This window comes from Hemibagrus wyckioides, linkage group LG18 (genome assembly GCF_019097595.1).
Source record: "Hemibagrus wyckioides isolate EC202008001 linkage group LG18, SWU_Hwy_1.0, whole genome shotgun sequence".
Classification (NCBI taxonomy): Eukaryota; Metazoa; Chordata; class Actinopteri; order Siluriformes; family Bagridae; genus Hemibagrus; species Hemibagrus wyckioides.
The window spans coordinates 3115624-3136499 of NC_080727.1; the positions used below are offsets into that span (position 1 = coordinate 3115624).

The 20876-nt window shown below is 42.9% G+C and overlaps 1 protein-coding gene across 11 annotated transcripts in view; it reads left to right on the plus strand.

Annotated features, from left to right (window-relative positions):
• sema4d (sema domain, immunoglobulin domain (Ig), transmembrane domain (TM) and short cytoplasmic domain, (semaphorin) 4D) overlaps positions 1–20876 on the plus strand; it is a 58825-nt gene that overhangs the window by 24701 nt on the left and 13248 nt on the right. For 5 of the 11 annotated variants that reach the window (XM_058414836.1, XM_058414844.1, XM_058414833.1 and 2 more), the window contains 13 exons: positions 99–169; positions 12670–12803; positions 14044–14189; positions 15524–15586; positions 15691–15789; positions 17180–17273; positions 17375–17491; positions 18170–18321; positions 18431–18606; positions 18749–18905; positions 19063–19285; positions 19395–19510; positions 20087–20262. In XM_058414836.1, the coding sequence (XP_058270819.1) occupies positions 99–169; positions 12670–12803; positions 14044–14189; positions 15524–15586; positions 15691–15789; positions 17180–17273; positions 17375–17491; positions 18170–18321; positions 18431–18606; positions 18749–18905; positions 19063–19285; positions 19395–19510; positions 20087–20262 (1724 nt within the window). Of the gene's footprint in view, positions 1–98; positions 170–3781; positions 4049–7152; positions 11680–11755; positions 12563–12669; positions 12804–14043; positions 14190–15523; positions 15587–15690; positions 15790–17179; positions 17274–17374; positions 17492–18169; positions 18322–18430; positions 18607–18748; positions 18906–19062; positions 19286–19394; positions 19511–20086; positions 20263–20876 lie in introns of those variants that run through there. The other 6 variants (XM_058414837.1, XM_058414838.1, XM_058414842.1 and 3 more) reach the window with 5 other exon arrangements.

Sequence of the window (20876 nt, forward strand, 5' to 3'; positions counted from 1 at the left end):
TCTGTCTGTCTGTCTGTCTGTCTCTCTCTCTCTCTCTCTCTCTCTCTCTCTCTCTCTCTCTCTCTCTCTCTCTCTCTCTCTCCGCTCTCCCTCTCTAGCTGGAGGATTGTATAATTCTCCCTGAAGGACGGATCCTGCGGTCTAGTCGAGTGTCACGGAAGAGTCGCAGGTCAGCAGCTCCTCCCACTTTGCGTTCCGGTGGTGTGTGTTCTCCAGCCTGTGTGTAGGAGCTGGAACACTGCATGCTTCTTCACGCTGCATGCCTCTTGACTCTCACTTTTGCCCACCTGTGTTCCTTTCGCGTTCTCCGTGCTCATTCTTCTGGAATTTTCTTTCGCTCCAAACTGGCCTGCTCTTCCAGTAAACACCTCCTCCTTTTATTGATTGATGTTTTTTTATGGTGGGATTTTTGTTTTTCTTTGTTCTGCCTGGTCCTGTTTCTTTTTCCTAGTATTCTATCAGCTTTACCTGGAGCTGATGGAGCTTTCTTTTTTCCCGCATGATGATGATGATGATGATGATGATGATGATGAATTACTCTTATCATTTTACTTCTTTTGTTCTTTCTCCTTAATTCTCCAATTTTTTTCTCTTTCATTTTTTTTGTATGTCTGTGTTCATTTCTCTGCACAGGTGTTCCATTTGTCTCCCTCTACGTCTGTGTGTCTTTAGGTGTGTGTGTGTGTGTTGCTTTCTTTCTCTTTCATCTCTCTATTTCTCTGTAATCGTTTTCCTATTTGTCTGTTACTTTCTCTGTCTCTCACTCTGTGTCTTTAGGTATCTGTGTGTGTATGTTGCTTTCCCTGTCTCTCACTTTGTGTGTCTTTAGGTATCTGTGTGTGTATGTTGCTTTCCCTGTCTCTCACTCTGTGTGTCTTTAGGTATCTCTGTGTGTGTGTGTCTCTCTCTCTCTCTCTCTCTCTCTCTCTCTCTCTCTCTCTTTCTCTGTAATTGTCTTTCTCTCTGTCTGTTGCTCTGTCACTGTGTGTGTGTCACTCTCTGTCTCTCTCTCTATAAAATTTCTCTCTCTCTCTCTCTCTCTCTCTCTCTCTCTCTCTCTCTGTTAGTCTGTCTTTGTCTCTTTGTCTGAGTCTTTTGTGTAAATGTGCATCATTCTCCTTTTATTTTCCTTCTCCCTTTCTTTCTCTACCTGGCAAAGCGTCAGTGTTCAGTGTGAGTTGCAGTAACTGTGTTACACCGTGGCTGTATGAGGAAGACAAACCTGATAAGGGAAGCATTTAACTTCTGCGTTGATGTAACACAATGAGAGAGCGCTTATACACTTCAGCAAACACGACAGCACTTTTCCTTTTTCTGTAACCCTTTTGCAGCCTCACACTCACACACACACCCTGCTGCCCATGGGCATGAAGAATCAGAGACTCAGTGGAACACACACCCTGCATGTGTGTGTGTGTGTGTGTGTGTGTTGAATAAGTGCTTTTCTGTGTGTGTGCCAGCATTCAGGCCCAAGCACACTCACTGGTGGTGGTGCCAGAGGACGTGGTGAGTTTTCTCAGCGGTGCTCTGCTGGTTTTTTTGTGAGCGCTGACCCTAAATCAGCATGTGAAATCAGCGTGCTGTCGAACTGCCCGCAGGTGGAAGGCTTCACGGGCCTCTTTACGGCCTCACAGAGCAGGAAACGAGCTGATCTATCGCAGGGAAAACCGCTGCGTTTATGAGACGTGTTTAAGCGAGCCTGCAGTGAGACGACTTTTATAGACTGTAGAGCATGTGATTAATAATGGTTCAGATAAAATAAATCCTCCCTGAATCTTCTATTCTTTTCTAAATGATCTTCAGCATCCTGGTTTCTCTTCTTAGTTCTCTACTTAAACAGTATGATGCGGCGGCGCTTTAGTTCTTTAGCCTGTCCAGCTTTCTCACCTCTTCAACACTCTGCTCATCGCAGTCAGCTGACCCTGACTTGCCGAGAAGATTCCCTTCACGAAGACTCGCATATACACGCATTGAATGCTGGGAACTCGAGTCCGAGGTTTGCAGCAGCGTCTCTGTCGTTTCTGTTTCTACTCCTACGCTGGTTTTCTCAGTAGTACGACGTGAAACAGCGCCGGAAAATGCTGAGTGAGGAGAAAGAAAGAAAAGCTTTTGTTTTTTGGAGCCAAAAGCAAAATCCTGACTCGCGCTCGACATGGGAAATCTTTCAGGCCAACCCGTGACCGCTAACTTTTCCCATGAATGACAAAAACACAGCACCATCAAACACATTAGCACCAGAGTCACTAATCTCCTCATGTTCAATAGACATTTCAATAGAAACGGAGGAGGAAGGCTCGTTCCAATCTAAACCGCAACATTTTTGCGGGTTTTAAATCTGAGAAGCTCGTCTCAAACGAGCTCGCTAATGTATTAATGATGAGTTCTACAGCACTGGAATACAATACGCTAATCCACAGAGGCCTGGGTGTTGTGTAGAACTTTTATTGCAGCAATGCCAGGCTTGTATGAGGAAGGAAAATGGATTCAGTCGTAAAAACGCTGGTGATCGCTGGGGTCTTTTTCCAAGGGAGGAGGACACTAGAAACTAAGCTCCTCGGGTTACACACACACACACACACACAAGGAGGAGAAGCATCACAGTTACTGGCATTCTTTAAAAGTGAGCCAGATCTTCTGAGGTTAGAACCTGATCTGTCTTCAGAGTCCACACACACACACACACATACACACACACACAGAGAGGACACCTGCGGTAGAACATCACAGATCAGGCCTTTTGATCTTTAGTGGCTCCCAAAATAGCCACACACACACACACACACACAAAAGGCTTTTAATCAGTAACTCAATGTAAAACTCCACCATTTTGTAATTGTTGCCACATCGCTATACACTGTACAGCAAAAGTATGTGCACCACCTGACCATCACACCCGTGTGTGTTACACACAGGAAGTACACAACTGTACAGGGCGTCTTTGTGTGAGGTAGCTTTACAGTTTCTCTTCACTGGAACTGCGAGGCTCGAACCGGTTCCAGCACGACAGCGCACCTGTGCACAAAGCTCCTGGTTATAGACCTGGTTCTGAGACAAGGTTAGACTGGAAGAACTCGGGTGTGCTACACACAGCCTTCTTCATTCTGTATAATTCTATTTAGTTATGCAGAATGCTTTTATTAATTGCTTTCCTTTTTATTTAGCTAATAAGGCTTATTATTATTATTATTATTATTATTATTATTATTATTATTGGCGTTTCCTCATTTTTGATCCTCGTTTGAGTTCCTCACTCTTACATCTCTCTGGTTCTTCTTCTTCCTTGTGCTATGCATCTGCTTCTGTTTAATTCATTACATAGGCTCTTTAAAATGATGCTGTGTGTGTGTGTGTGTGTGTGTGAGAGAGAGAGTGTTATGAGGAAGTTGTGGTGTTTTTACTGGCATCACCTCAAGCCAGTAATTTTCCTGTGGTTATGGAATACAAGCAGGGGCTGCTGGGTAGTAAGATGAGGTATGAGGAAGAAGGTAAGATGTGAAGGCATTTGAGACCTTTTCTGAGATCCTTTTTCCACCTGAACACAAACACACACACACATGCCTACAGAGTGTCTTGTGTTATTGTGTATTACGGACCTATATTGAACTATAGATATTCATGAATTCAAAATAAACACCATTTCTTTAATGTCTGAAACACAAACCTATGTTCTCAAACAAAAGCTTCCTGAAATGTCATGCTTCAGGTTTTTTTCCGTTCTTTGTGAGGAGCTTTGGGTTTGGTCACAACAAAGAATAAAGAACATATGCTCTCTCTCTCTCACTCACACACACAAGAATGAACAGCAACCTCCACCTCCTGAGAGTTTCATTGCTCGGATTCCTGCAGTGTCAGAGCGCCGGATCTACAGTAGATGTAGGAACGAACCATATCCAGAGCTTTGCATGCTCTACACCAGCTCGTTTTGCCTAATGGGAGGATTCTCAGGATTAAACTGAAAAGAGGCTGCAATTCTGTGGTAAGACACAGCTCTTGAAGTCCAGTTGCTCGGAGGCACAGCTCTTTGTTTGAGTCCATAAAATCATCCAAGGTAAGTGGATTGATGTTCTTCGTTGCTCTCTCCAGGAAAGAAAACTCTGTCTCTTGAGTTCTCTTAAATCCTATAATCAAGGCTTTGTGCGTAGTCTCTTCCTTGTTTGCCTAATGAGAGGATTCTTGGGATTGAGCTGCAGAGAGGTTGCACCGAGACACCACTGGAGTTCATTCTGTCATGAACTTGGGGGGAAGTCTTCTAAGTTGTCACCTTTCCTGCAGCTGGAGGTTCTGTAGATCTCCATGTCCTCAAAGCCTTGCACATTGTGCGTCATGTCTTCCCCGTTTGTGTAATGGGAGGATTGAACTGAAGAAAGCCTGGGCAGAACCTGAGCTCCAAAGCCTCAAATTCAGTCAGAAGCTCATGCTTTGTACGGTAAGTTGATCGCTTGCTCAGATCTCTGTAACATAATACAGTTGGACGTACTAAAGTTTCCTTAGATCGTCTAAACACTGTGGAAGGATTCTTAGGATTGACCTGAAGAGAGGCTGCGATTTCGCACAGGAACGACCAGTAAGTCATGAACTTTATGCAACGCTTGAGCTCCAAAAGCAGCTACTGTTCTACTGTACTGTACTACTTCATTTTCACTCACTTGCGCTTTACTGTGTGCCTTCGTTTACTTCAGGTAGGAAAACGCTGCCTCAGAGATCCCTCAAAGCCTGTAATCAAAAGCCTTGCATGTTCTCCATCTCTTCCCTGTTTGCCTAATGGGAGGATTCCGACTGTTGGGCTGCATTTAAGCAACAAAACACTCCTGTCACTCGGATACCGGGGTTTTTAAAGCTGAGTGGACGTTTATTGCAGAGTACAACTAAAGGATGTTCTGTAGATACTGGTCAGGAAACTATGTGTCCTTGGTTTCAAGGACACATAGCCAGTAATCAAAGCCAGTAATCAAACTTATGCACATGGTTCTCCATGTCATTGAACATAATGAAAGGAATGAACTAAAGAGAGGATTTGTAGAAACTCTTTAGTTCAGAATAGATCTGTGTGAAAGTGTCTGCTTTTGTGCGAATTCACTTAGACACCTGTGATGTTTTATTGACACCTGTTGCGGTTTCCATAGCCTCCTCAGCGTATTAGTGCTGGATGTACTGTAGGGAAACTATGTCTCTAAAAAATTTCCCTTCAATCCCACACCCAAGGCCTTGTGAACTCGGTGGCATGGCCAAGCTCCAAGCTCTTCTGGCCGAGCTCTTCCTCCTAGCACGCTCGGACACCTGTTCACCAAACTGTAAGTGGATCTACTTAGCTTGAAATGCCTTTCGCTAGCCCGCGCCCCTCTGCACCCTCTGTTTAGCCGTATCCTGCGATTGTGTCTTTCCCAACCCCCAGGGTTTCGGGTTTCTCATAGCGTAGATTCTCTTCTTGACGTTCTGAGTGATGTGACGTGATGTTCTCCTCTGCACACGCTCTGTCGGGAATGATCTGCGTGGCAAAGAGAACGTCCACCGTGTCGGTCTAAAAGTGTCCGCTGCAGGTGGCGACGGGAGCCGGAATGTCGCGTGAATGACAGTAACAGACCTGACCGCTGTACTAGCCCTCTCTCTCTCTACAGTGTTCTCTCTCTCTCTGTGTCAAGGATATAATCACGCTAAATATGGCTTCCCGTTACGTTACTTCTGCTTTAGATAGCAGACTGCTTGAGCACTTTAATCATCTTGGTAAAGTTTGGAGCATGACAGTGCCTTTACCTCACTGTGAGCAGATGTTAGAATTAGGGCTTTTTCAATCCAGCCTTTTTTTTAGGAGAGCTGGAGAGGCTAGTAATTACATTTTACAGTGATGGAGGTAAAGTGATGTGTGTGTGTGTACATGCACACATGTTCATGTTTTTGTGTGTGAGTGTTTGCCCACACTCGTTTAGAACCTGGAGATAGAATTAAAGTTGAGTGCAAAAGTTTTGACACCCTCTGGATGCTATAGCAACAAAGCATTGTTTCACGTTATAGGGTTTCTTTATTATAGTAACATTTGTTTAGACTATTATATTTAAGTAATTAAACTGTTTTTAGGTTCATGGCAACCATTTTATTTTTATTTTTTTACTTTTTGTTACTTGTGCATCCTCCACTTAGCATCCTCCAGACCTCCCTACACTATCACCTGGGGGATACAAACTTTTGCACTCACCTGCACTGACAAGTCGACAAAGTAATTTTCCACAGTTTATGACTTGAACCTGATTGGCGCTCAGGAACAGTCTCACTTTGACTCTAAAAACGTTTCCTCTGTGTTTCGTGCTCAGACGTAAACGTTTTCATCGTTTGATAACGTCACTCCTACACAGGACCAGGACTGGAGGGTATCTCTATCACTAGCTTCCCTGAAAATAAGCCCTTTTTTCCAGCTCCATCCTTCCATGTAGTCACTCAGCCTTCATGTCTTCATCCTGCTTCCTCACAACTCGTGCGAGTTTTGTAGAAAATGCAGCGTTTTCGGCTCTAAATATAGGCTTTTTTTTTTTTTTACTGTAGCTGACCCTGCATGTGTCTTTAGTGTGGTCACTCCGGGCCTCCACTAGCTCAGCACACTCTCCATATACTGTAATTATATGAGAAAGTATCTATTTTGTGTTGAGGTGTTGCCAAGTGCTCTCATACTCCCCCTCTCTGCAAAATCAATACACAGTGAGACATAAAAATTCACATTCACTAGATTCACACCAACTTAACATTGCTTAACATTGATTTTCTGAACCAATAGAAAACAAGTGGGCGGAGCTTTGAACTTTGGTCAGTGGAGTTTTCAGGTTAGGCAAATACTTTTTTTTCCCCTTTCCACTGGAACCATGAAACAATTGAACATATTGTTGAGTTGTATGCCTAAAAGGCCTATTTATTTATTTATTTATTTATTTATATATATACCCATCGCCATGGAATCGGCCCGAGGTGTTGAACCGTGCGGAGACGACACCCTCTACACTCCTGCAGGGCGACCAATGGGTAACAGGTGGAGGACAGTGAAAGCTGTTCATCATTTTTCTGGCTCCTGTTTTATGTCCTTAGGCTTTTTCAGCTGTGTATATAATCATCTCCTTCAGGTTAACACCCACAGATCAGTTACATTAGTCATGGTAACCTTTTTTCTTGTGCCTCCTTGACCTTATTTTGGCTTGATTGAAGAAAGTGAGAGAGAAAGAGACATCTGATGTTTTGTTAGAGATCACAGAAGATTGTCAGATCCTCTGCTTATTTATTATGCGTTATAACCTCACCTGGATATTACAGCTAAAACTCAACAGTCCCTGATTCATTGAATGAAGGTCTTTCCATCCCTCAGTCTACAGTATCTCTATTCTCAGACTCCGAATTTGTCTGGTTTCTCTCCAGGTTTCTTCCTCACGTCATCCCAAGGAGTTTCCTCCACCACCTCCATGCTCATTAGGAATAAACCAAACTCGATACGTGGATATCCGAAGCTCTGCTTTGTGAAATCATCATGCTACGTCCTCTCAGCTGAGCGTATTGTGTAGCGCTTGGCTTCTTCCTCTTTTTTTTTTTTCCATCATTACACAACTAATGGTTTGTCACAGACATTTACACAGCTTTTTTTTCCTCCCAACTGGGAATATGTACTGTTTCTGCTGGGATGGTGGAGTCCAAACATCATCTGCATAGGATAAGCACTCTATGAGAACACACACACACACTTTTGAGAGAGAGAGAGAGAGAGAGAGAGAGAGAGAAGGATTGTGGGAGAGTTCAGTGAGAAAGCTCATTCTGCCAGAAAGGCATTTTGGGTCGAGGCTGAGTGGCACCATATTGATTCCCGATCAATGTGCCATGTGAGCGGCTGCCGGGGGTGGGGGGAGGCACACACTGACGGATATTGTGTGAAAGAGACTTTGGCAGCAGCTGAATGTTTCGGATAGTCACATGGCCGCCCGGTGGGCTCGATGCCATGGCAGTGACCCATTTCCATTTCTGAGGTGGCGAGAACGGTGTGGATGATGGCAATCGTCGAACACAATGCAGGGCGCGTTTAACTGTTTGTTTATTTAATTTTATCCAGTGCGATATATCCATCTGAAGTGTTTTGCTCAGGAATAAGCTTTATGGGCTGCTTTTACTGGCATTGTTTAAAAGGCTATAATGAAAACATTGAAGCCTTTCATTCCAACAGATCCCAGAGACGCGAGTTTGAAATATTGCGGGTTTAAATCCAGACAATGTCAGCCTCTGGGTCCAAAAAACACATCTGGACGTTACTCAGGGTGGGATTGATGATGTCATCATCTCTCTGCTGTCAATCACTGTGACACAAGCCAATCACAGAACTAGCTAGTGGGTGACCAAATTATAAGCATATTTCCATAAAAGATAAGATGCTGACTTGCCAAAATATTAACTCTGCATATGCTGATCTTGGAAAATCAGGAGCGTGTGCTGTTACTCGTGTCATCATTTTCTTATAACTGCACGTCATGTAGTATTCAGACTCTAGTCTGTTAAAATCCTCAATCCTAAATAATCCATGAGATAACGTAATAAATAATGGATCCTGCCATCTCATCATGACGGAGAGAATCTGTGAGCACAGAACAAAAGTAAAAGTATGAGTCGGCAACTTCAGAAAGAGATTTCTCCCCTGCAGGCATTATTTCTTTGTGCAGTTTTAGAATTCTGGACTTCCCCCTGCAGTAGAGACGAGGAGAAAACGAAAGCAGATCCTTCTGAAGAAGCCTCGTGATGAGCTTTGAAGTGTCACTCTGCTCCGGGCGATTCTATTCCGCCGGTCAGTACGTCTCACCTGAAGCACCGCCGTGCCGAAACGATGAGCATGATGAATTTGTTGCCACGGCAACAGATGTCCATGCCAACCCGCTCGTCTTTCTTTGGGCCGGATTCCATTTAGGCATTCATTTGGCAGATGTTTGTCCTTTATTTCTTTGGCTTTTCTTTGTCTCGTCTTTTTTTTTTTTAAAGCGCTTTGGGATGTTTGTGTGCGCAGAGCTTTACGCTTTTGTTCCGCACCCAGACCTCAGAGTTACACCGCGCAGCGCCGAATTATTCAAGCTTTCACGTACAACTCGTTATCTTGAAATCTGAACTTGCCAGAGATTAGATTTCTTCACTCCGCTTTCGTGAAGAGTGAAAAAGCGGGCTCGCCACACCAGAATTTCGTGCGATGCTTATCTGCTAGAAACGAGCGTGAAATCTTTCGTTCGGTATTTTCTACGCAGACGTGGTTGCGGCTCTCGTCTCTATAGACCTGCAGAAATCCTTTCAGCAAACTGTAAAAGCCTGTAAACCTGCTCGACTAGATCTTAACTCCGTCCCTTCCTCTCTGACACGCAATGGGATTCACAGTGTTTGGAATGAAGTACACACACACACACACACACACACACATCTGCTTTGTTTTAAAAAATGAAACAAGACAACATTTTTCCTCATATCACCTTCCTGAATATATTTATTGTTGTTGTTTTTTGCTCTGAAAAGCCCTCAAGGCGTTGTGATTCTCCTTTCAGCAGGCTTCGGGCTTCAGGTTCTTGTATTTCTCGTGTTTTTTATTTCGTACAGTGCCTACTCTCAGGTTAAGAACCGAGCTTTTCTACCTTTTTAACTCTGGAGTTCTCAAGTTTCTCCTATTCAGGTGAGCTCTGTGTCTCTAAAGACCGGGCTTTTCGTAACCACTGATAAACTCTCCGCCGAGACTTTTTTTTTTTTTTTTACCCAGGCGTCCGAGCTCTCGCTCCGTCACTCGTACCAGAAACCATCATGGAGGTATTTTTTCAGGGATAACAGGTTCACGTGTGCCCAAGTCACTTCAACGAGGTACTTGATGTTGCGGTCATGTTACAAGTGCTGGATTAGCGATGTTTTGTTTTTTAATGGCGCAACTCTGCTTTGAGTGTTGACTGGCAGCCAAAATGCTTCCTACTGAAGAACATGTCGGCTCCGTTTTGTTTTAATAAGCATGTCATGTTAAAGTCAGAGTGAAATCCGGCACACTCTGCTGACGGAGTTATAGCTTTACGAGCCCGGGCGTGATACACTAACGCTAACACTAACCAGTTACGTAACGCTGTGACGAGCGAGGATACGCCGAGCATAAAGGAAAGGTAAACACTACACTCGGGATCATCTCCGGTTTTTATTCTCTGACCTGTTTGTGTGCTGTGTTTTTATGATGCACTGATTACACGGTCAATACTGCGACAGATTGTATCCGAAGAATATCCTGTATATTGAGACGTAACAGTTTTTTCTTTAAATAAGAACTATTGAACTTGGATTCTGTTCATTTGGATTTTGAACCTTACTTTCGTTAGAGTTTATATTTAAATAAAATATCGTTGGCTTTGATGAAACGTTCCTGTGATGTGATGTATCGTACAAGTGCCTTCTCCTTTATTACCTAAACCTGCTGAGTAACATGTTGCATGTTGGATGAATTGAATCAGCTCTCTGAGGTCCTGAGATCTTTAATCTCGAGCATCATCTTTCACCTGCGAGCCTGAAGAATAGCAGATCTGTGTGTGTGTGCACACCCTGCTTTATCCACAGCTCTGCTTCTGCTGCTGTATGACCTCGGATGCCTGCGGAGAACCCGCAGTAACCCTGTCCTATCAGGCTCTCAGGAACAGAACCAGGATCGGTTTGGATTAGATCGGTGATCGACGTGATTTGAAAACACTCACATGTGCACGTTAGCCCAGGGGAAGAATAACATTCAGGATATAAATACTGAAACACGGATTTGGGAAAACCTGGAAACAGCGTCTTCAGCCACAGCAATCTCTGATTGGACGATATCCCAGAAGCCTTTAGTTCCTGCTGGTCTTATCCAGAATCTCACTTCGTGGTGCAGTTTGTTGTAGATTCTGGATGCATTCTTATATAAGTGTAATTTATTTCAAGTAAAAAATCACAGAGCTTGGAGTTCCATCGTGATCAGCAGCCGTGATCGGCGGAGTCTGAGTACATTTGTATCTTTTGCGCAGTTTTACGTGCTGTGCATTTTCAGAAACATGGATAATTTTGCTTTAAAAGTTTCTCAACACGCAGAGAAAACACTACGCTTTTGAAAAAAGCCGCATAGCTGTGGGCGGAGCCTGAGATTTTCATTGACTCAATGATAAGAACTTTTTGCTTGAAGTGTGTGTGTGTGAGGGAGAGAGAGCAGCTCGTTATACCTCCTTGTCTGACAGAGCTGGCTCCAGCAAACCTGACAATATGGAGTGAGAGCACTTTATCATCCTCGATGCTAATTTTGGCCTCCATGTGTCCTGACTTGTGTTTGAACCCCCCTCCGTGGGCCCGAGGCCAGGCCATTCGAGCTGCACGTTGTGTAAACGATAATGTTTTGGAACAAGCGACACCTCAGCTGCTGCTCCTCAGGCCTGGAAGGCATACTGTTGCTAGGTGTTAGGCTTCCATGTGTCAGGAAGCCGAAGGCTTTGCACTGAATGCGGCGCAAATGAGAATTTTTCGGAGGAGTTGTTGATCACAGGGACGTTACACCCTGTTCTGGTTCACGCTACATCTCCAAGTTCATTCAGAGTGCAGAGGCTTCATGTGTCTCGGAGGGAAGAATGCAGGAGTTTGTCTGGACACAAAGCTAACGGTGAACAGAAGGGTTCTAAATGCATGGAGGATGTTCTAGTGCAGGTCAGTGTGCGATGGTTCTCGTTCTCTTAGGCTCGAGGCTCGATGCTATCACATGTCAACTCTATAATAATGTAATTCTATCAGAACTTTATATAACATTATAGACATTATAGCCACTAAGCAGCTTGGCATGAAAAATCACGAGGAAGGAACCTTGCGAGAAGCCAGGTTCGGAAAAGGATCTGCTCCTCTGTTAAAAATTCTCAAAGGTTTTATTCATTTATTTATGAGACTGCACCAGAATTAGTAGGTTTAATTATTACGTGACTAAACAAAACCATTTTATTGAAGCAAATGACTCCATTGTAGCCCCTGGACCAGGAGTCTGAGCAATCCTCTACATAACTACATACATATTACACATAATATATATATTTTTTTATTAAAAATTGTATATAATTAAATAAGCATGTGTTTAATATTCTCTCAACTGCAAGAAATGCAATAAATAGGAAGATATTTTGCTGTGGTGGTGCTGGTAGTGTTGGTGAGGTGTGTGTATTCACCTGTAACAGACTCGGTGTGTCTTGTGACCCCTGCTGGTAGATTGTGGTACTGCACATCTATTTCAAACCATCAGCGGTGCAGTTAAAATCATTTGTAGTGTCCGAGTGTGAACTAACATCACAGCGAGCGCATCCTTCGTTTCGTTTCGTATCGTATCGTATCGTATCGTATCGTACCGTATGATCTTGCACTTTAGTACACAGTGCTAGATCCTGATCATCTTCATGGCATGTAACTGGGTTGAGTTATTTTCCCCTTTGACATCTTTTGCATGTTCATGTGCGTAAAAGAGGAAGTGGGGGGTTTTTTTTTGGTTTTTGTATGAGCATGTGAGCAGTATGATGAGTCTCTTAGTTTCAGACACTGAATGTGTTGAGTAGGTCATGTCTCTCTCCCTCTTTCACACACTCTCTCTCTCTCTCTCTCTCTCTCTCTCTCTCTGCATTTTCTCTTATCAGAATTATCTATCTCTCTATTTTACAGAGGTAACCTCACGCTACCCAAGATCCCGGAGTCTAACATGGCTCTCAGTGTGCTGGGAGTTTTCCTGGGATTGCTTCTGGAAGTTTCCGCTCACGGACCATCCAGCGTTCCCAGGACTTCGTGGAGACACGAAGGTACGAGCGTTTCTAATTAAACCTTTGTTTGGTTATTATTGTGTTTCGAGGTCTGTCCTGTCCGTAACGAGTCCACCGCAGGTTTTTAAGGAACAACTGCAATAAAGGGAGCAATTTCCAGCTTTTTTTAACCACAGTGATATCTGTATTGTAGTCTGTATTAGGTTCTGTGTGGAGAGGAATCAAAGCTTGGTTGGAATAAATGTTTAAAGTTCTGGATGCTTTTAAACAATCCAAAAGGTTTTGTCTGTGTTTTTGAGTGAGTACAAATAAGTACAGTGTAGTAATAATAATAAACATTAGGGTGGTTTAGAGGGATTTATATTTTATTCCTTTATTTACACCACAGAAATATGCCAGTATTTTATCCAAAGAGTGAGAAAGTCATACTTTTTATTCGTTTATAGCTACATAGAGTTGTGTATATATACTTTTACATCCACATGTGCACACTTCGTCATATACTGCATCTTTCAACACACACACACACACACACACAGGTGTTCATTCAAGGTTTTTGGCAACAAATTGACAGGAAACAAGCAGGTTTTCTAAATGAGAGAGAGAGAGAGAAAGAGTGACATGTGCTCTGTTTATTAGTCATTAATTACTGTTAGTATTGAAACTAAACACGTAAACTGAGATGAGAAACTCATCTCTGCCCTACGGGTCACTATGACTCAAAACGATAGAAAGTGAAACGTTTAAAAGTCTTAGTGCTAGCAGCTAATTAGATTTATTCAGATAGTTGACAGATAATTAGATAACTCTTCTACCTAGAAACATCTTTTTTCCCACACGTTGAGCTTATGTTTTTTTTCAGTTTTCTATGCTACAGGAAGTGGTATGAGGTATGTGTGTGTGTGTGTGTGTGTGCGCACGTGCAAAGTTTGCATGTGGGGGGGGGGTAAAAAACATGCTAGCATCATGTACATCAACCGCACACTACTGCTTTTATCCTTAGATCTCTACACACGTATTTACACTTAAACACACACAGTACAGCCTCAGACAGCTTGTGTCCAGTCTGTCTGACCTCTGTGCCACATTCCATGCGAGAGATGAAGCAGTCGAGTGTCTCGGGGGGGGAGAAGCGCACCGTGTCATTTGGTGTCTTTTTTTATACGAGATAATAATGTTCACATCGGTGAAAATGAAAGGATGTGGTTTTATAGCAGAACAAAAGTCCTAATCTGAGCGCAGACGTGTTTTATGTGACTTTTCTCGTGTGTGTGTCCAGAGATGAGCCTGGTGGAGTTCTCCGAGCCGGGTGTGTTTAACTACTCCACTCTGTTGCTGAATGAGGAGCGAGGTGCGCTGTACGTCGGGGCCAGCGAGGCCATCTTTGAGCTCGACGTCAACGACGTGTCAGTCAAAAATAACCAGGTGAGGATCTCTGACCTACAAACACACACAGTGAGCGGTCAGGCTTATCTGCGGCGTGCACGCCACAGACATGAACTCCAACCCATTTCTCTTTACTGAGAAGCGTCAGATATCTCTTTACTCGAACTCGCCTTTTATAGAAGTCATGATTAAAACACATGCTGACATGCTGCTGTAGGAAAACAATCACCATACCGTGCGATGGGATGAACCTGGACGCAGAGCTGTTAACTCCAGTAGCAAGGCATCCTGAATGTTTTATTCCTTTTATACCACAACTTAGTTTGTTTACTAAGAATGTATTTATTGACAAACAACACGTTGTTGTTGTTTTTTTATTTGTTTCTAGTCAGGTTTAATGAAGTCAGCATAACAGATTAGTTCTTGTTCTCACTTCTGGTTTTTTCCCTCTTTGCTGTATTAAGTAGCCTTACTTAAAATTCCTAGATTTTTCTTTAGAGTGTTATGCCTATAATTTTTTGTTTTTGTGCACCAATACACCAGGTACTTGGCAATAAAGCAAATTCTGATTGTGAATTTATTTTTTAGTCTTGGAAAAAAAGACTAATAATAAGCAAATTGCACCTTGTCACAGTAAAATGAAAAACTTTTTTTATTAAAAATGATATTAAAATATATTTAAAAAACATCAACACCAGTGGCTCCTTCCATAAACCATAAATACCGTAAATGAATAAACACCTCTTTAAAAAAGCGTCAGAAAATACAAACATTTAAATTTCTATTTATTTGTATAGTTCTTTTAAGAGTGGACATTGTCTCAAAGAATCTTTACAGAAGTTTAGAATAAAAATAATTAAGTTTCAAATTAAGTTAATATTTATCCCCGATATTTATCACTAATGAGAAGGCGGCGATGGTGAGGGAAAAACTCCCTGAGATGATACGAGGAAGAAACCTTGAGAGGAACCAGGCTCTCGTCCTCATCTGGGTGACACTGGACAGTAAATAATGTCCTTTCTTCAACAGTTTATACTCACAAGGAATTGTGCAATTAAGAGCTCCTGATGAACTAATAGGTCAGTGTAGTTTCTGAGAAAGAAAGTTCAAAGACAAAATGGTCTTCAAGTGATTCTACGGCCTTCCCTTTGTCACGGTCAGTCCACACAGATCTATCCCCAGCAACAAACTCCAACCAGGGGTGGAGCGTTTGGATTGATCAGGCAGGTCTGGAAAGAAGAAGCGATCACACTGGAAACCCTGGAGCTCAGAAGTGGGAGATATATATATATATATAGACCTTTCTGCTCTGAGTGTGTGTGTAGCGTGTGATATTTCCACCTTAACCATAACCTCCATTTTATGGTTTTTAGGTTCAGTGGAAGGTTCCGACCCGTGAGAAGTCGCTGTGCACCTTAAAAGGGAAATCTGAAGAGGTATCATTTAATAATAATAACTATTATAATTAAATACTTCAAAATAATAGGTATATTTTTCCTGGTGATTGACCTTTTTTTTTTTTGCTTTCTGTGTGTTTCAGACGGACTGTAGAAACTACATCCGGGTTCTTCAGGTGCTGGATGAAGAACATCTGTTCGTGTGTGGGACCCATGCCTTTCAGCCGCTCTGCGATTACCTGGTGTGTACGCCTCTGTGCTGTTCTCTCAGTCTGTGGATGGGTTCTAGAGCTCTGCTAGCTCTTTACGATCAGCGCAGAGCCAGAGTTCTACCACTTCTACCAGTCTGAGATAGAAAACATGAATTAATCAGATGTAGAGATTTCCTAATAAATGTGATAAATGTGTAGTTGATAAGAGGTTTTTGTTTTAATCGTAAATGCCGCTACGATCTGTTAACATGGGAAGCTTTTAAATTCCTGACCAAAGTAGCACCTTTTCTGTGTAGAGGAACTAAAATGGTTCCTAAAACTATAGTACAGCGCAGAAAGTTTTAGCTCAAGCGTGACAGACGTGTTTCACGAATTCACACCAAGCTAATCTGTTTCCCCGAGACAGTTATTGCGAATGAGTAGTTTTTAGCTGTTAATTCTAAGCGTGTAGTTCACCAAACGGTTCCTTTTAGCACCGGCTAAGACTCTGCATGTGTGTGGAAAAGCCCTGTGTGTTTGCCCTGTTTTCTGTGTTCTAGATTAAAATTCTAGTAAGGTTGACTAATAAAGCTCAAGCATGACTAAATAAGCACTTCAAAGCTCAGACAAAAACCAGGGCTGATTTCAGTTTCTGGGCTGTGAGTTCCAGGAACCTTTTTAGTTCTTGTTCTAGAAATATACGAACGCTAGGTTCTCTGAATGACCTCTTTTTTTTTTTTTATTCCAGTGTTTGGCTTAGAAAATGCTGAGAAGGAAAGCAAGAAAGTATAAACAGTGCTGGTTTTTATGCAGTATTTTGTCAGCTTTTTATAAAACGATAACGAAGCAAGGAGCCAAAGAAGGAACGTTCCAATGGAGCTTCAGGGAGATCGAACAGATGAGAAATGACAGATTTTCTCCATATTGAAGGATGCTTCGGAATAATCTGCTGCACGAAGCCAGGAAGAAAAGATCCTGGAGTGTTTCTCCAGCTGGAAAACTTGAGTTCATCTGTTTTCATCCGTTCCAAAACACACGTGTGTGTGTGTGTGTGTGTGTGTGTGAGAGACAGGAGAAAGGAAAAACGAAGCAGTTTAAGATTAAGTCGAGAGAGATATGATGTTCTCTAGGCTGCAGATCCAGAGTCAGGCAGAATGAGGCTCGCTTGCTGTGCTATCTGTATTATTTATTTATTTTTTGTTTATCCGTGCATCTCAGTGTGATAAGTGTCAGACACAAGCCATTAGCGCTTCTGAAGGTAGTGCAGGCGAGAGAGCTGTGTGAAAAGCCTCGCTGGAGGTTTCTCAGCTCTGTGCATGACCCTTAAGACTCCTCATGACTCAACATTTTAGCCATGTGATCCTTATTCATGGTTACGGTTTCTTAAAGTCGAGTTATGTGTATTAATGTCTCTAACACTAAACCGTCTCTTGCTCTTTAGTCTTTAAAGGACTTCACACTGATGGGGAAGCAGGACGACGGCAGAGGGAAGTGTTCGTTCGACCCTACTCAGAGTTTTACCACGGTCATGGTTGGTGAGTGATCCATCCCTTCTACACGCTCGCCATCTCCTCTTAAAGTCCATGGTGTAATCCTCAGCGTGTGTTTGTTGATCGGATATGTGTTCATGGTACAGATGGTGAGTTGTACTCTGGGACTGCGTACAACTTCCTGGGCAGCGAGCCGATCATCTCCAGGTTCTCGCGGCCTCATAGCCTGCTGCGGACCGAGTACTCCACGTCCTGGCTCAATGGTACGCTTATTTACGTATTTACACCACAGCGCTGTTGAACGCTCGATTCTGATTGGTTAGAGTCCCGGCTTCACAGGTTTATAGTAATGCGCTCGTTCTAGGACGATATTGTTTGTATAGCAACTAATTCACAGGTGACGATGCTTCGGAACTAAAGCAGGGCTGATTTCAGTTTCCAGGAAGCAGGGGCCGTATGATGGATTTGCCACATACGCATGGAATAACTGATAGGACGAAGCTTGGAAGTCCTCAGTGTCGGCACAATAGTCTATTCAAAGCTGACACAGGACGGAGAGTTTGGTTTTTGATATATTATGTTACAGAGAGAGAAAGAGAAAAAGAGAGGGAGAGACTCTGATCAGGGGACGAGTGTTTATAGCTGCTATAACGTATGTCAACCTGTTTCAGAGACATTCCATGATGTTAACTGTAACTATAAACGGATAAAAAGTATTTATAATTTTTTTTAAAATTTTTTGTAATCATATTCACAAAAGCACTAAAGGAATATAAAAAATAATTAACTCTTAATAAGTAACTCCATTACACCACCACATGACACAACAATGTTTCATCCCTTACTTAATGCTTAAAGGTTTTGTGTGTGTGTGTGTGTGTGTTTGTATGTTAACTAAAAATCATTCCTTTTCCTGTTCTGGGGCCGTGTCCTGTGTGCAGAGCCCAGGTTCGTGTTTGCAGACGTTATCCGGGAGGGAAGCAGCAGTCCGGATGGAGACGACGATAAGATTTACTACTTCTTCACAGAGGTCTCTGTGGAGTACGAGTTCTTTGGGAAGCTGCTGATTCCCCGTATCGCCCGCGTGTGCAAGGTGACGCTTGATCTTTTCCCGTAATTCGACAGATTGAATACAGTTTGTTACACTGCCGTAATTCCAAAGCCCTTTTGAATTAATCAATACCCTTCCTGTCAAACCTCAGGGCGACTTGGGAGGTCAGAGGACTCTGCAGAAAAAGTGGACGTCCTTCCTGAAGGCCAAGCTGGTGTGCTCCATGCCTGAGCTCAATTTCGTCTTCAACGTCGTCCATGACGTGTTCATAGTTAAAACCGCTGACTGGAGAGAAACGGTCATCTACGGCGTCTTCACTTCCCAGTGGTGAGTGTGTGTGCGAGTGTGTGTCTCCCCTTCTGTATAACTGTTACACACTCATCACCACCACAGCCATACCATCGCATTAGTCATTCATGTGGAATAAGGAAGTTAGGTTAATTTTCTTGTTCTCTTCTCTCTCTCATAGGGGGAACATGGGCCTCTCCGCCGTGTGTGCGTATAACATGACCTCAGTGGACGAGGTGTTCTCTAAGGGGAAGTACATGCAGAAGGCCACGGTGGAGCAATCCCACACCAAGTGGGTCCAATACAACGGCATCACACCTTCTCCCAGACCCGGAGTGGTGCGTATTTACACACATACAGCTCTGGCACATGGGTCTAACACAATTGTGTTACAATTCCAGTAGCAGTGCTAAAGTGTTCATAGTCTCGTTCATTTATATCAATTCTACGTGTCTTCACGGCAGGTCCTAACTCTCCTGTTCTCCTCTTCCACAGTGCATTAACAACCAGAACCGCATGCAGAACATCACCAACTCCCTGCTGCTGCCCGACAAGACGCTGCAGTTTGTGAGGGACCACCCGCTCATGGCTGACCCCGTGCTGCCCATCGGCCAGGGGCCGCGCCTCACCGCCAAGGACGTCAACTACACACAGATCGTCGTGGAGAGAGTCACCGCCCTCGACAACAACATCTACGATGTTCTCTTCACTGCCACCGGTGAGTTCGTGTAATGCTGTAATGTACCTCATGGAAATGTTTGAAGGACATGAGATGCCTTTCTGCTATTAGAAAAAATCGAATTTAATTGAAAATCTTGTATCGACAGATAAAGGGTTTTTGCACAAATCCGTGGTGTACGAAGGAGGCTCGCACATAATCGAAGAGATCCAGCTGCTGAAAAACCCCCAGCCAATCAAAACCCTGCTGCTCTCCACAAAAGAGGTAAAGCTTTCTACGCTATACGTTAGCATTCGTATTAGTAATCGATTACCGTAACACAGCTTTTATAGAACAGCAAACAGAAACATTTCCAGAAAGTGAGCTATTTGTGTTCATTTTAAATTTACAGTAGCATTAAGAGAAGGGAAATTTGGGAGGGTTTTTATTTAGCACCAGCCATGACTTCCTTCTCCAGTGCTATTTTTTTTCCCACCTTTAATTCTGTATATTTGACTGTCAGAAGATGAGAGGGTTTTTTTTTTTTTTGTTTGAGGTCCTAAATGGCTGAGATTTTTTTTTTGTGAGCTTCAAACCTTTTAAAAGGTGTGAAAGCGGACCTTTCTCTGTAGTGCTGCGTCACTGTTTGTGTAATATTTATAAATAAATCGGATTTTAGGTAACAGCAGGGTGACTGCATGCATGAGACATCATGTGTTCATGTGACGTATGTAATCATGTGTTCCCAGCTGTTGAGGAAAAGGAAAAAATCCAGCTGTGGAGACAAAAGTTTCACCAAGAATAAATAAAAAACAAAAAATTCTTCTTTTTTTGTCAAACACACTACTTTGTTCCCTACAGGGCAGCTTCCTGTACGCAGGTTCGGACTCAGGGGTCGTCCAGTCTCCCACCGCCTTCTGCGACAAATACGTGACCTGTACAGACTGCGTTCTCACCCGCGACCCGTACTGCGCCTGGGACACGCACGCTGCTTCCTGTATCAACATTTTCCAGAAGCAGGATAACAGACCGCCTCGGTTAGTTTATCACCTGGACATGATTTCGGGATTGTGTTGCGTCACGTGTACGTAGGGATGGGCTAAAAATATTGAGACTGACGTGTACTCACAGTGCATTATGGGTCTGCTGAGACTGTGGATGGGCATTTTAGGGTTTAGGACACTTATGAAATGATGGGTGTGAATCGATACACTGGTAAAACGATTCACTGAGTCGATACATTCTGATTCTCTGAATCATTTGAACAAATAAAAATTCTGACTTTCTTAATTCTAGTAAAAAATGAACAACGATCTGCATTTTAATTCTGTATGTATTAATGTACAAAATCTCCTGAAAAATTACAGAATTTAACCAAACCTCTGTCCGAGAAGAAAATGATGGATTGAATCATCCTGAGCTCTGTAGCAGTGCCTGAGGAGTCATTTTAACTGGAATTAGAGCTCCAAAGTTGGTTAAAATGGCCTGTGAAGTCTCGCTTTCTTGCTCTCAGGCGCTCTGGTGTCATTTAAAAGCTACTGAAGAGAAGCTCATAATAATAATAATAATAATTATAATAATAAAATAATTATAATCATATAAGTAATAGTGATCTTGATTAAGGAACTTGATCATGTGACCTGTATTCTCT